General features: G+C 44.4%; 1 protein-coding gene across 1 annotated transcript in view; it reads right to left on the bottom strand.

Annotated features, from left to right (window-relative positions):
- The window catches only part of OBSCN (obscurin, cytoskeletal calmodulin and titin-interacting RhoGEF), a 169,425-nt gene that overhangs the window by 111,044 nt on the left and 43,135 nt on the right, over window positions 1-15,246 (bottom strand). Inside the window, 3 exon segments of the mRNA XM_036450609.2 lie at window positions 959-1,234; window positions 4,299-4,574; window positions 7,536-7,811. Of these exon segments, the coding sequence (XP_036306502.1) occupies window positions 959-1,234; window positions 4,299-4,574; window positions 7,536-7,811 (828 nt within the window).

Below are 15,246 nucleotides of genomic sequence, written 5' to 3'. Positions count from 1 at the left end.
TGTAGAGGCACCTGGAAATAGATTTGTGATTAAAACTCTCCTAATAAAATGAAAAATCAGTTAGTGCACAGATATGTCTGTGAACAAACCAGAGAGGATAAATACACATGAGTTGTTAGAAAATACTACGGCATAAATACTGACAAAACATTCAAGGGCTATCGCTAGGGTTACTTGTCTTCAACAAGGTGTGCAGTGTGGGAGAAGCTCCTTATTCCTCTCCATGTCTAAATCTGTACATCAGACTCACAGACAATTCTGACACAGGACACAAAAGGAAACTAATATGTACTTTAGGAAATGAATTCCAGACCTCACAGGTGCAGGTCCCCAACACACATCTGTTAATTCTATCTCCCTTTTTTACTTTTTGCACAGAACATGCAAGAAAACATGGATCTAGATTTTGTGACAAGGATCCAGTAACTTCTATATCCACAGGCAAAGGAGTGTCCTAAAAAACCTATAATCTGTGAACACACTGTTCAGTCTTGAGAAGAATCCAAGTAAGTTTGGGTAGCAGAGACTTCCCCATATTTGGTTTTAATGAAATTCAAAAATGCCTCTGCCCACGTTGTTGGGTATAGTCATCTGGGAACTACCAGAATATGGGGAGTAAGAAATTCACATGACACAGGTAAGAGACGTCTGGTATACCTCAGACTCCATGTGAAAAGTAGAGCCTGAGATGGCTGGTGAGGAGCACCCAGAAGGCTCTGGCAGGTGCTGGGAACCATGACTGAGCAAAACCTGAGAACAACTGCGCTTGTACAGGATCACCGGTCCCTTCTGCTCACACTCTGTCCACCCCGCCTGGTCTGCCCCACCACTGGGATGATATGGGAGATGGAGGATAGAAGGCTAAAGAGGTGAGGTCTGCTGGAAAGAGAGACAGGGTGTGTCTGGCTGTAGTCATTACCTCCACACAAAGCTAAGTTAGTGCCACCAAAGAACTGACCTGGGACATCCAGATGGAAGGTGACTTTCTGGCCCCCGGCCTCGCAGCTGTACTCCCCGCTGTCCCCCTTGGCCGCCTGCTGCAGCACCAGCCGCCGGGTGCAGCCCGTGGCCTCCACACGCACTTTTGAGCTCCCACTCAGCTTCTTGCCATCCTTGTACCACGTCACCTCCGTCTGGGCCTGGGCCACCTCGCAGCTCAGCGTGGTACTGGCCCCGGCCATGGCCTTCACCTCGCTGTGTGCAGACTGCTCCTTGGCAAACACTACCGTGGGCTCTGTGGACAGGGAGGCACACACAGGGTCAAAGACATTTTCTAAATCAGAAGGACAGCATTCTAGATGCAAGGACTAAGCAAGGAGGTGGCAGGACAGGAAAACCCTCAAGGCTCTGTGTGGCCTGCAGAAGCCCCAGCACCTTCTCAGCACAAGTAGCTCATCCATCTGCACATTGACCACTGCCCAGAGGACGCTCTATGCTGGGGACACCGTGAAGAACTTCTCTTGACCACACACCCTCTAGCAGAGGGACTTCAGGCCATGAGGGGTGCACACACCCTCCCCACGTGACCAAGTCTTTCCTGGATGTGCAGGGAGCATTTGCACCCAGCCAGGGACAGGTCCTGGACTCCACCTCCCAACTGCCTTCCTAGGAGACTGAGCTGTGCCTCCTGAGCCTATCTCTTCCATGGTTTGTATTGATAAGGCTAAAAAGGGCTAATTCCACCCTAACAAGTTTGGCTCAGTGAATAGAGCATCAGCCTGCTGACTGAAAGGTTCCCGGCTCGATTCCAGTCAAGGGCATGTACCTGGGTTGTGGCCACATCCCTAATAGGAGTTGTGCAAGAGGCAGCTGATGGGTGTTTCTCTCTCATCAATGTTTCTAGCTCTCCATTCCTCTCTAAAAAAAAAATCAATAAAATTAAAATAAAAGAGATAACTCCAATGTTACCCTGATATTTGGGGACTAGTGATCTGAATCCATGCCAGCATGCTCCGTGCACATACTTGATAACCTATAATTAAGTCACTACCTCCTTTCCAGATAGGATTGTTGAAGATCCTGCTATTGTGAACAGTGTGCTGCCCCAGAGGGAGGGTTATTAATGCTGGTGCCAGGCCAGACCATCAGATATGGGGCATTCTTACAAGTCCCACAAAAAGGACCAGAAGCATAATCCATATTTGCAGGACAAAGACCACAGGGAGAGATAAAAAGAAGCCTCGTGCATGTTTCTGCACTCAGATTTGGAAGGCTGTTCCCCGAGGCTGCTGGTGTATTAAACAGTGTCCCTGGTCTTCTTTATAACATTACTTGATTTTTCTTTAGTTTTCTGCAACAGGGTGATTCAGAGTGGTGCACCTAGGCTATGTTTTCTGTCTTTACTGTTTGCTCATCTATGGTGTGTCTGTTCATGGGGATTTTGGACACCCTATTTCTCCCCACCCCTAGCAAGTCCAATAATTTACCTTTTGTATAAATCATATTACCTGAATCTCACTTCAGTTTTTCACACTTTTACATGTTTTTTTGTTTTTTGTTTTTTTTTCCTGCTTTCCGGCTGACAAAACTGGTTTCTGTGAGGCCCCTTTCCTTGTCCCTGATCTCACAAGCAAAGTTTTCTGCTGTCACTTAGTGTGATTAGCTGATTGTTCTTCAGTATCATTTATCAGAAAGAGGAAGATATGTTTTCTTTGTAATTGGTTAAGAATCTATGGTATGTATAGATATTGGTAAACAAATCTCCTAGATTTCTGATATTAAATGTTATCAGAACTCAAATCTGCACCGAGAGATGATCGCTCCATATTTTGGTTTCAATCTTCTCACATCATGAGTGATGTTGATTTGCTGACTTCTGTGGAACTCACACAGCTGAGCATGACTTTTATATAGTGCATAATCTTCTTAATACATTGCTGATCCATTTTGATACTACTGAGCTTCAGATGTTGGCCTTGGCCTCCACAATGGATTGGCCCTTAATTTGAACTCTCCGTGTCAATCAGATGTTGGTGATAAATGTCATGCTGGTGCCACGTATTAAAAGCCAGGGACTCTATGTCCTTCTCTAGCTGTAGAAGGATCTCCATGAACATGCAACAATTTCCTTACAGAATAGTTCATATAATTTTCCAGTGGAGCCAGTGGGGTGTCATCTTGACCTATAAGAACTTTTAAGCTGGTTCCATTTACTGAAAAGAATTCTAGGACTATTTTAGCTGTCAAAATCTTATAACACTTTCATATAGTTTTGTAATAATTTGGTCAATTTCTCAAAACTTTTCATAAATTATTCCTACAAAATCATTTGTCATATTCTCCTAAAGTAACAATTAAAAATGTATAGTGGAATTTTTTTGTATGTATACACAGCCACAGGTTATTTTACACAGATATAACACTACACTATTATAAAGAGGCACCTGGAAATTGATTTGAGGTTAAAACTCTTCCAACAAAATGAAAACACAGTTAGTTCACAGACATCTCTGTGAACAAAGCAGACAGGGACGAATACACATGAGTCGTTAGGAAACACTATGGCATAAATACTGACAAAACAGTCAGGGGCTATCGCTATAGTTCTTTGTCTTCAACAAGCCACGCAGAGTGGGAGAAGCTCTTTATTCCCCTCCATCATACTCCCAGGGGATTCTGACACAGGAAACAAAAGGAAACCATGATGTACTTTAGGAAGATATTGCAGACCTCAAGGGTGCAGGTCCATGGCACACACCTGACAATCCTCTGGTCTCTGCTTACTTTTTGCACAATACTTGGAAGAAATCATGGATCTAGATTTTGAGACAAGTGAGGATCCAGTAACTTCTACATCCAAACGCAAGGGAGTGCCCTAAAAAGCTACAATTTGCTGACATCCGGCTCAGTCTTGAGATGGATGCAAGTAAGACTGGGTGGCAGGAACTTCCCCATATTCTGTTGTAAGGAAATTCAAACTTATCTCTGCCCATGTTGCTGGGTGCAGGCATCTGAGAGCTACCAGGACATGGGGAGTAGGAAATTCACACAACACAAGTAAGAGACGTCTGGTCTACCTCATTCTCCATGTGACAGGTAGAGCCTGAGTCCCAGCTGGTGGGGAGCACCCAGAAGGCTCTGGCAGGTGCTGGGAACCATGACTGAGCAAAACCTGAGCACCACTCCGCGTGTACAGGATCACCTCTCCCTTCTGCTCACACTCTGCCCACCCAGCCTGGGCTGGCCCAACCACTGGGATGATATGGGAGATGGAAGATAGAAGGAAAGGGCGTCAGAATGTACCCTGGTGTAGTCATTACCTATACACAAAGCTCAGTTAGTGCCACCAAAGAACTGACCTGGGACATCCAGATGGAAGGTGACCTTCTGGCCCCCGGCCTCGCAGCTGTACTCCCCGCTGTCCCCCTTGGCCGCCTGCTGCAGCACCAGCCGCCGGGTGCAGCCCGTGGCCTCCACATGCACTTTTGAGCTCCCACTCAGCTTCTTGCCATCCTTGTACCACGTCACCTCTGTCTGGGCCTGGGCCACCTCGCAGCTCAGCGTGGCACTGGCCCCAGCCATGGCCTTCACCTCGCTGTGTGCAGACTGCTCCTTGGCAAACACCACCTTGGGATCTGTGGACAGGGAGGCACACGCAGGGTCAAATATATTTTCTAAATCAGGAGGACAGCACTCTGGATGCAAGGACTGAGTGGGGAGGTTGCAGGAAGGAAAAATCCTCAAGGCTCTGTGTGACCTGCAGAAGCCCCAGCACCTTCTCAGCGCAAGTAGCTTATTCATTTGCACATTGACCCCTCTCCAGGGGGCGGTCCATCATGGGGACAAGTGATGGACTTCTCTTGACCACACACCCTCTAGCAGAGGGACTTCAGGCCATGAGGGGTGCACACACCCTCCCCAGGTGACCAAGTCTTTCCTGGATGTGCAGGGAGCATTCCCTCTCAGCCAGGGACAGGTCCTGGGCTCCACCTCCCACCTGCCTTCCGTGTATCACCTGCTGGCCTCCTAGGGGACTGAGCTGTGCCTCCTGAGCCTGTCTCTTCCATGGTGTGGATGACTCACAAAGTGTTGGGCCTTGGCTATGTTTTCGGTCTTTACTGTTTGTTCTTCTGTGGTGTGTCAGTTCATGGGTGTTTGGGGCACCATAATACTTCTCCCCACTCCCACCAAGTCTAACAATGTATCCTTTGCATAAATCAAACTGAATTTCACATCATTTTTTCACACTTGTATATGTTTTACTTTATTTCCTGCTGACAAAAGTGGTGACTGTGAGCCCCCTTGCCTGGTCCCTGCTCTCAGAGAAAGCCTTCAAGTGTCATTTAGTGTGGTTAGCTGATTGTTCTTTAGTTCATTTATCAGAAGAAGGATGAACTGTTTTCTTTATAATTGGTTAAGAAGCCAATGGGTGAAGAGAAACTGATAAACATGTCTTTATATTTCTGACATTAAATGTTATCAAAATTCAGCTCTGCACTGATGAGGTGATCGCTTCAAATTTTAGTTTCAATCTGCTCATGTCATGTCATCATGAATGAAGTTGATTTGCTGACCTTTGTAATGCACACACAGCTGGGTCATGACTTTCTTTTTACTGCATCATCCCCTTAATACATTGCTCATTCATTTTGATACTACCTAGATTTAGATTTGAGCCTTGGTCTCCACAATAGTTTGGCCCTTATTTTGAACTCTCCCTATCAGATGTTGGTGATAGATGTCATGCTGGCACAAACGGTATGTCCTTCTCTAGCTCTGGAACAGTGGTTCTCAACTTTTCTAATGCCACTACCATTTAAAATAGCTCCTCATGTTGTGGTTACCTCCAACCATTATATTATTTTCGTTGCTACTTCCTATCTGTAATTTTTCTACTGTTAATGAATTATAATGGAAATATCTGTGTTTTCCGATGGTCTTATGCAACCCTGCTAGCGGTTCTCAACCTGTGGGTCGTGAGATCCTTCTAGGGTCTAGAAGGATCTCTATGAGCATGCAATAATTTTCTTACCAAATAGTTCATATAATTTTCCAGTGGAGCCATCGGGGTGTCATTTTCACCTATAAGAACTTTTTTTATTGTTGGCCCATTTATTTAAAAGGTTGTAGGACTATTTTAGCTATTAAAATCTTTTGTCACTTTTCATGTATTTTTCCAATAATTTGGTCAATTTCTCAAAACTTTTCATATTTGCCCCTACAAAATAATTTGTCATATTCTCCTAAAGTAACAATTTAAAAAGTTTGGTTGGTGGATTTTTTGTGTGTCTATACACACCCACAAGTTATTTTACACAGAGAGAACACCAAACTGTTATGTAGAGGCACCTGAAAGTTGATTTGAGGTTAATTAAATGCTCCAATCAAAAGACATAGGGTAACAGATTGGATAAGAAAACAAGACCCATACATCTGTTGTCTACAAGAAACCCACCTCAGAAAAAAAGACGCACACAGACTGAGGGTGAAGGGATGGAAAAAGGTTTTCCAGGCAAATGGAAATGAAAAAAAAAACTAGAGTAGCAATACTTATATCTGACAAATTAGATCTCAGAGTGAAGGACATAACAAGAGATAATGAAGGCCACTTCATAATATTTAAGGGAGCAATTCAACAAGAAGAAATAACCCTGATTTGAGGTTAAAACTCTCCTAACAAAATGAAAACACATTTTGTCCACAGACATCTCTATGAACAAACCAGAGACAAATACACATGCATTGTTAGGAAACACTATGACATAAATACTGACTCAACAGTCAATGCCTATCACTATAGTTACTTGTCTTCAACAAGGTGTACAGTGTGGGAGAAGCTCCTTATTCCCCTCCATGTCTAAATCTATACATCAGACTCCCAGGGGATTCTGACACAGGACACAAAAGGAAACCAAGATGTACTTTAGGAAGATATTCAAGGCCTGAGAGGTGCAGGTCCCCGGCACACACCTGACAATGCTCTGCTCTTCCTTTACTTTTTGCCCAGACCTTGCAAGAACACACAGATCTAGATTTTTGGGACAAGTGATGATGCAGTAACTTCTACATCCATACCTAAGGGTGTGCCCTAAAAAGCTAAAATTTGTCAACCCACAACAGTTCAGTCTTGAGATGGATCAAGTAAGATTCGGTGGCAGAGACATCCCCATATTCTCTTGTAAGGAAATTCAAACGTGTCTCTGCCCATGTTGCTGGGTGCAGGCACCTGGAAGCTACCAGGACTTGGGGAGTAGGAAATTCACATGACACAGGTAAGAGACGTCTGGTCTACCTAAGACTCCTTATGACAGGTAGAGCCCAAGTCCCGGCTGGTGAGAAGCACCCAGAAGGCTCTGGCAGGTGCTGGGAACCATGACTGAGCAAAACCTGAGAACAACTGCACTTGTACAGGATCACCGCTCCCTTCTGCTCACACTCTGCCCACCCAGCCTGGTCTGGCCCCACCAGTGGGATGATATGGGAGACGGAGGATAGAAAGCTGAAGAGGTGAGGTCCACTGGAAAGAAAGACAGAGTGCGCCCGGCTGTAGTCATTACCTACACACAAAGCTAAGTTAGTGCCACCAAAGAACTGACCTGGGACATCCAGATGGAAGGTGACCTTCTGGCCCCCGGCCTCGCAGCTGTACTCCCCGCTGTCCCCCTTGGCCGCCTGCTGCAGCACCAGCCGCCGGGTGCAGCCCGTGGCCTCCACACGCACTTTTGAGCTCCCACTCAGCTTCTTGCCGTCCTTGTACCACGTCACCTCCGTCTGGGCCTGGGCCACCGCGCAGCTCAGCGTGGCACTGGCCCCGGCCATGGCCTTCACCTCGCTGTGTGCAGACTGCTCCTTGGCAAACACCACCGTGGGCTCTGGGAACAGGGAGGGACACACAGGGTCAGAGACACAAAACTTGTAGAAGTCTATCTCATCTTCACCGTAGTTTCAGAGATGAGTAAAATTTCTCCTTGCAGCTATGTGCCTGTTTGGGTATTAGTCCCTGGTGGAGTCAGCATATTATTTATAAACATATGTCTCCTATAATGGAATTTCAAGTGTGCATTGCAAGGCTATTATGCCACTTGTCAGTGCCAGTTCATTGTCTTTCCATATGATAGTCAATTCTTGTGTGCAGGTGGCAATGGTCACTCCTTTATTTTTTAATATGTTTTCATTGATTTCAGAGAGGAGAAGGAGAGAGATCCAGAAATATCAATGATGAGAGACGATCATTGATTAGCTGGCTTTTGCTGCCAATATTGGGACTCAAGCCCACAATTCCATTCCTTAGGGAAATCAAATGGTGATCTAATTCATGGGGCAACACTCAATCACTGATTCTCACCGGTCGGGCAGGTTGGTAACTCTTTTACCACCAGAGCCTGGCTCATGGCATGTCATCCACAAACTAAGCTACACCTTTCTGTGTCTAACTCACATGTCAAGTACACTAATTTATTTGCACAGCTCAATGAAGTTCAGACTTAGCTTTCCCCATGTACCCAAACATCAACCAACAGAACATTTCCAGCTGTTCATCCACTGATGACCAAACTCTTTATTGCTGTAAGTATTACATGTCCCCATTTCCCCCCCCACACACACACACACCAACCCCCTCTAAAAACCCCCTGCCCTCATCCCACACCTTCACCACCCGGGCTATATTCTGTCTGTGTCCATGGCCATGCATATATGCATAGCAAGTCCTTGGTTTATTACCACTCTCCCCCCCACCCTCTCCTGTCCAGATTCCCCACTCTGTTAAATGCTTCCACTTCTCTGGATACACTCCATTAATCAGTTTATCTTAATTAGACTCCACATATGAATAATATCATGTGATACATCTCTTTCTCTGACTGACTTATTTCACTTAGCATGATACTCTCCTGGTTCCTCCTTGCTGTCTCAAAGAGTAAGAAATTCTTCTTTTTTAAAATATATTTTATTGATTTTTTTACAGAGAGAAAGGGAGAGGGACAGAGATCTAGAAACATCTATCAGCTGCCACCTGCACACCCCCTACTGGTTGCCTTTGACCGGTATTGAACCCGGGACCTCTCAGGACCTCTATCCACTGAGCCAAACCAGTCAGGGCGAGATTCTTTCTTTTACTGCTGCATAGTACTCCCTGGTATAAATATACCACAGCTTTTTTTTTTTTTTTTTTTTTTAACCAATCATCTACTGATGGGCACTTGTGTTTATAGATCTTAGCTATTGTAAATTGTACGTTATAATCATTCTTTCTGTTGGGTGTTTTGGGTTTCTTAGGATATATAAATGTGGGGTCACTGGGTCAAATGGCAGTTTCATATTTAAATTTTTAAGGAGCTGTTTTCCATAACAGTTACATCAGTCTGCATTCCCAACAGCAGTGTACTAGGGTTCCCTTTTCCCCACATCTTCCCCAGCACTTGTCATTTATTGATTTGTTGATTGTAGCAGTTCTGATAGGTGTGAGGTGATACTTCATTGTCATTTTAATTTATTATACATCTATCTGATGATCAGTGACTGAGCATTTTCCCCACAAGTCTCTCAGCCTTATGTATGTCCACTCTGGAGAAGTGTCTATTTAGGTCCTCTGCCCATTTTTCAATTGGATAGTTTGCCTTCCTTATATAATTTGGATATTAACCCTTTATCAGATGTATCATTGCCAAATATGTTCTTCCATACAGTGGGCTCCCTTTTCATTTTGTTGATGGTTTCTTTTACTGTGAAAGAAATTTTATTTTTTTAATAAATCTTTATTGTTCAGATTAATACAAATGTGTTCCTCTTCCCCTCCTCCCCCCAATTGCTCCCCTCCACCAGGTTCCCACCCCACCCTCTGTCCTTTCCCCATCCCCCATTGTCTCCATCCATAGGTGCACAGTTTTTGTTCAGTCTCTTCCCGCACCCCCTCTCCCCTTTTCTCCGAGAATCTTCAGTCCACTCCCCTTCCATACCTCTGATTCTATTATATTCAACAGTTAATATTGTTCATCAGATTTTTTAATTTCCTTGTTTTTTAGATTCACTTGTTGATAGTAACGTATTTGTTGTTCATAATTTTTATCTTTATCTTCTTCCTCTTCCTAAATAACCCCCTTCAGCAATTCATATAATTCTGGTTTGGCGGTGATGAACTCCTTTAGCTTTTTTTTATTTGTGAAGCTCTTTATCTGGCCTTCGATTCTGAGTGATAGCTTTGCTGGGTAGAGTATTTTTAGCTGAAGGTTCTTGCTATTCATCACCTTGAATGTTTCTTATCATTCCTGTCTGGCCTGCATGGTTTCTGTTGAGAAATCAGCTGATAATCGTATGGGTGCTCCTTTATAGGTAACTACCTGCTTTTCTCTTACTGCTTTTAATATTCTCTCTTTGTCTTTTGCTCTTGGAATTTTAATTATGATGTGTCTTGCCGAAACCGGTTTGGTTCAGTGGTAGAGCGTCAGTCTGCGGACTGAAAGGTCCCAGGTTTGATTCCAGTCAAGGGCATGTACGTTGGTTGCGAGCACATCCCTGGTGGGGGGTGTGCAAGAGGCAGCTGATCAATGTTTCTCTCTCATCGACATTTCTAGCTCTCTATCTCTCTCCCTTCCTCTCTGTAAAAAAAAAAAAAAAAAAAAAAAAAAAAAAAAAAAAAAAAAAATCAATAAAAAATATATATATACCTGTATAAGACGACTTTTGAAACGAAAAAAAGTCAACCGAAAATCGGGGGCAAAAGACCAAAATTGCACAAAAATTATCTGCAGATCTTGACGGCAAAGTAAGTCTTTTCTTTGAAGTGGGGGGTAGTCTTATACAGCGAATATAGGCATAAACCTATGTTTTAACTGTAAAATTAGGGGGTCATCTTATACGCCGGAAAATACTGTGTCTGTGTGTGGGTGTGTGTGTTAATTATGATGTGTCTTGGTGTGGTCCTCCTTGGATTCCTTTTGTTTGGGGTTCTGCGGGCTTCCTGGACTTGTAAGTCTATTTCTTTCCCCAGGTGGGGGAAGTTTTCTGTCACTACTTTTTCCAGTATTCTTTCAGTATCCTGCTCTCTCTCTTCTTCTGGGATCCCCATAATTCTGATGTTGGTTCGCTTGAAATTGTCCCAGAGGTTTCTTACACTATCTTCAACTTTCTGGATTCTCTTTTCTTGCTTCTGTGGAGGAGTGTCCTCTGGCTCTTTGTGTTCTAAATCTTCGTCTTGATTCTTGCGATCTTCCAGTCTGTTTTTAGGACTCTGTGTAATATTTTTTATTTCAGACAATGTTTTCTTCATTTCTAGTTGATCTCTTATTACTTCTAGTTGCTCCCTTTTCATATCCTCATAGGTCTCATTTATTTTATCGGCCTTTTTTAGGATATTCTTTTTTTTAAAATATATTTTATTGATTTTGTACAGAGAGGAAGGGAGAGAGATAGAGAGTTAGAAACATCGATGAGAGAGAGTCATCGATCAGCTGCCTCCTGCACACCCCCCACTGGGGATATGCCCGCAACCAAGGTACATGCCCTTGACCAGAATCAAACCCGGGACCCTTCAGTCCCCAAGCCAACGCTCTATCCATTGAGCCAAACCAGTCCTGGCTTAGGATATTCTTGAATAATCTTATAACTGTAGTTTTGAACTCAATGTCCAATCTTTTCTTTTCCTCCATCTCCTCCCTTGTGTCTTTCCTCTTGTCTGCATTTTAGTTGTTTCCCTGATTTGATGGAATAGTTTTGTGTGCTAGGTATTCTGGTAGAGCCCAGTAGCACAGCATTCCCAGTTACCTGTGGTGGACAGTCTTGGTGTAACCCTTTGTGGGCTGTGTGTGCAGTCTTGTTGGTAAGCCTTGCTTATTGTTGGTATCACTGGGAAGCGTTGATCTCCAAGCCAATTGGCTGTGAGGGTCAGCAGTGTCTCAGCTAGGAGGGCTTCTGTACTCCACTTGGATGGGGCAAGGTCTCGGGGTGGCACAGACAATCTTTGGTTCCCTGTCAGTCTCGCCTTAGAAAAGTCCTGTTCTGTTTGCAGTGAGTTTCAGAAGATTGGTTGCAGGTGCGCACACCTCTTTGGTGAAGGCGCAGACAAGCTTTGGATTCCTGCCAGTCCCTCCTTAGAGAAAGCCAGACTCAGGGACAGCTTCTGTGCTCAGCTTGGATGGGGCAGAGTCTTGGGTTGGTGCAGACAAGCTTTGTTTTCCTGTCGGCTCCTCCCCAAGTCCGGCAGTAATGGCCTCTGGCTTCATACACCTCCGAGGGATCTCTGCCTGCTGCCTGAAAGTCTGGCCTCTCCCTGTCTGGGGCCGTCTATCAGAGCAATAGGATGATTCTGTTTTCCTCTCGAACAAGAAAGCCAGCGGCCCCTTAGCTGTCGGCCCTCTCCATGCACCAGGAGTAAGCCAGCAGCAATCTTGGCCCTTCCTCTCCATGTGCTGGGAGTACGCCAGCGCCTTTTTGCGTGCACAGTTCTCCGTACCTCCACAGTTCCTGAAGTTCAGTGTGCCTTCTCTCTCCTTCCCAGATGGCAGAGCCTCCTCTCAGCTAGCCGTCAGGTGCTTCAGGGCAATGCCTCCCCTGTTTTCCAGTTCTAAATTTAAATTTGTTGTGGTAGGCTGCATTCCGGTGTCTATCCTATGCCGCCATCTTGGTTTCTCCTCAGAAATTTTATTTTTAATATAATCCCATTTGTTTATTTTCTCCTTAGCTTCCTTTGCCCTAGGAGATGAATCTGTAAAAGTATTGCTATGAGAGATGTCTGAGATTTTGCTGCCTATGGTTTCTTTTGGGATTTTTATGGTTTCACAACTTAAATTTGAGTCTCATCCATTTTGAGTTTATTCTTGTGTATGGTGTAAGTTGGTGGTCTAGTTTCATTTTTGTTTGTTTGGGTGTTTTTTTTTTGGTTGTTTTTTTTTTTTTTTTTTTTTTTTTTTTTTTTGCATATATCTGTCCAATTTTCCCAACAACATTTATTGAAGAGATTCTGTTGACTCCGTTGTATGTTCTTACCTCCTTTGTCAAATATTAATTGAGTTTAATGGCTTGGGTCAATTTCTGGGTTCTCTGTTCTGTTCCATGGATCTATATGCCTGTTCTTGTGCCAGAACCAGGCTGTTTGGATTATGATTGCTTTGTAGTGAAACTTCAAATACGGTATTGTGATTCCTCCAACTTTGCTTTTCTTTCTCAAGATTCTTGAAGCTATTCCGGGTCTTTTTTTACTCCATAAACATTTTTGGAGTATTTTTTTTAGATGTATGAAATATGCCTTTGGTATTTTAATAAGGATTGCTTTGAATCTGTAGATTGCCTTGGGTAGTATGGACATTTTAATGATGTTGATTCTACCAATCCATGAACATGCTATATTCTGCTTGTTTACATCTCCTTCTATCTCTTTTTTCAACATCCTGTTGTTTGCTGAGTATAGGTCTCTTGCCTCCTTGGTTAAGTATACTCCTTAGTAACTTAATTTTTATTGTTGCGGTGGTAAATGGGATTGTTTAGTCTCTCTTTCTGAGAATTCAAATTGGTGTATAAAAAAGCCATTAATTTTTGGGTGTTGATTTTGTATCCTGCTACATTGCCAAATTCATTTATTAAATCTAGTAGTTTTTTGTTGGAGTCTTCAGGGTTGTCTATGTATAATGTCATTTGTGAATAGTGAGAGCTTTACTTCCTCCTTTCCAATTGGATGCCTTGTATTTCTTCTTCTTGTCTGATCATTGTGGCTAGGACTTCCAGACAACAAAATAAAAGGGTAGTTTGCAAATTGAACCTAATGGCAGAATGAACAAGAATGACCAGTCGCTATGACACACACTGATCACCAGGGGGGCAGACACTCAATATAGGAGCTGCCCCCTAGTGGTCAGTGCGCTCCCACAAGGGGAGCTCCACTCAGCTACAAGCCAGGCTGAGGGCTGAGAGTGCACCAGCAATGGTGGAAGCTGTGAGTCAGGCACCCCTCAAGCGCTCCTGGGCTGCCAGAGAGATGTCTGACTGTCAACTTAGGCAGGTGGACATCCCCAGAGGGGTTTCAGACTGCAAGAGGGTGCAGGCTGGGATGAAAGACCCCTCCCCTTCCCCCCAGTACATGAATCTTTGTGCACCAGGCCTCTAGTGTTGAATAAGAGTGGTGAAAGCAGACATCCTGTTTTGTTCTAGTTCTTAGGGAATATTATTTTAGTTTTTGTATAATGAGTATGATGTTGGCTGTAAGTTTGTAATATATTGCCTTTATCATGTAGAGATATGCTTTCTCTATTCACATTTTGCTCAGATTTTTATCAAAAATAGGTGTTGAATTTTGTGGAATAATTTTTCTGCAGCTATTAATATGATCATGTGATTTCTGATTTTTGTCTTTCAGTTTCTTTATGTGATGCATCATATGTAATGATTTGCAAATATTATACTAGCCTTGCATTGCTGGAATAATCCCACTTGGTCATGGTATATGGGCCTTTTTTATATATTGCTGGATCTGATTTGCTAATATTTTGTTGAGGATTTTAGCACCTATGTTCATTATTTTTTTTAACCAATCTTTATTGTTCATATTGTTACAAAGGTTCCTCATTTCTTCCCCCCTCCACCAGGTTCCCACCCCACCCTTCGCCCCCTCCCCATCCCCCATTGTCCTCATTTATAGGTGCAGTTTATGTTCAGTCTCTTCCTCCCTTTCCCCAACAGTAAATCCCTTTTCAGATAGTAAATCAGTTACTTAGCATTTTCTCATATCAATAATACCACCACATGCCCAATGATACATTTCACACAAAAGACATTTCCAATTAGGTCAACCAGCCTCATCCAGGCCCCACCCAAGGCACTCACAGATCAACACCCCAGCCCTATACTAACTCAACACATCCAGATCTAAGCCTTCATCACTTGATTCAGCAGACCCTCAAGTTCCCACAAAAGTTTCCAGCCATGTCTGAGAGGCCGCCGTGGGGCAGGGGCAGGCGAGAAGCAAGCTGTTCCGGGCCTGGCTGCTTCGGGCCTGGCCTCTGTTGCTCTGGCTCGTTCCACAACCAGCTGCTCCGGGTCTGGTCACCGCCGCTCCCGACCTAGTTGCTCTGGACCTGGCTGCTACTGCTCCGGGCCTGGCCGCAACCGACCCGGCTGCTCTGAGCCCGGCTGCTCTGGGCCTGGCCGCTCCCAGCCTGGCAGCTACTGCTCTGGGCCTGGCCGCACAAGACCCGGCTGCTCCGGGCCTGGTCGCTCCCAGCCTGGCAGCCGCTGCTCCAGGCCTGGCTGCTCCCAGCCAGGCAGCTGCTGCTCCGGGCCTGGCCGCACCAGACCCGGCTGCTCCGGGCCTGGCCGCTC

This window comes from Pipistrellus kuhlii, unplaced genomic scaffold (assembly GCF_014108245.1).
Source record: "Pipistrellus kuhlii isolate mPipKuh1 unplaced genomic scaffold, mPipKuh1.p scaffold_m20_p_21, whole genome shotgun sequence".
Lineage (NCBI taxonomy): Eukaryota > Metazoa > Chordata > Mammalia > Chiroptera > Vespertilionidae > Pipistrellus > Pipistrellus kuhlii.
This window is presented reverse-complemented; position numbering and strand designations above follow the sequence as displayed.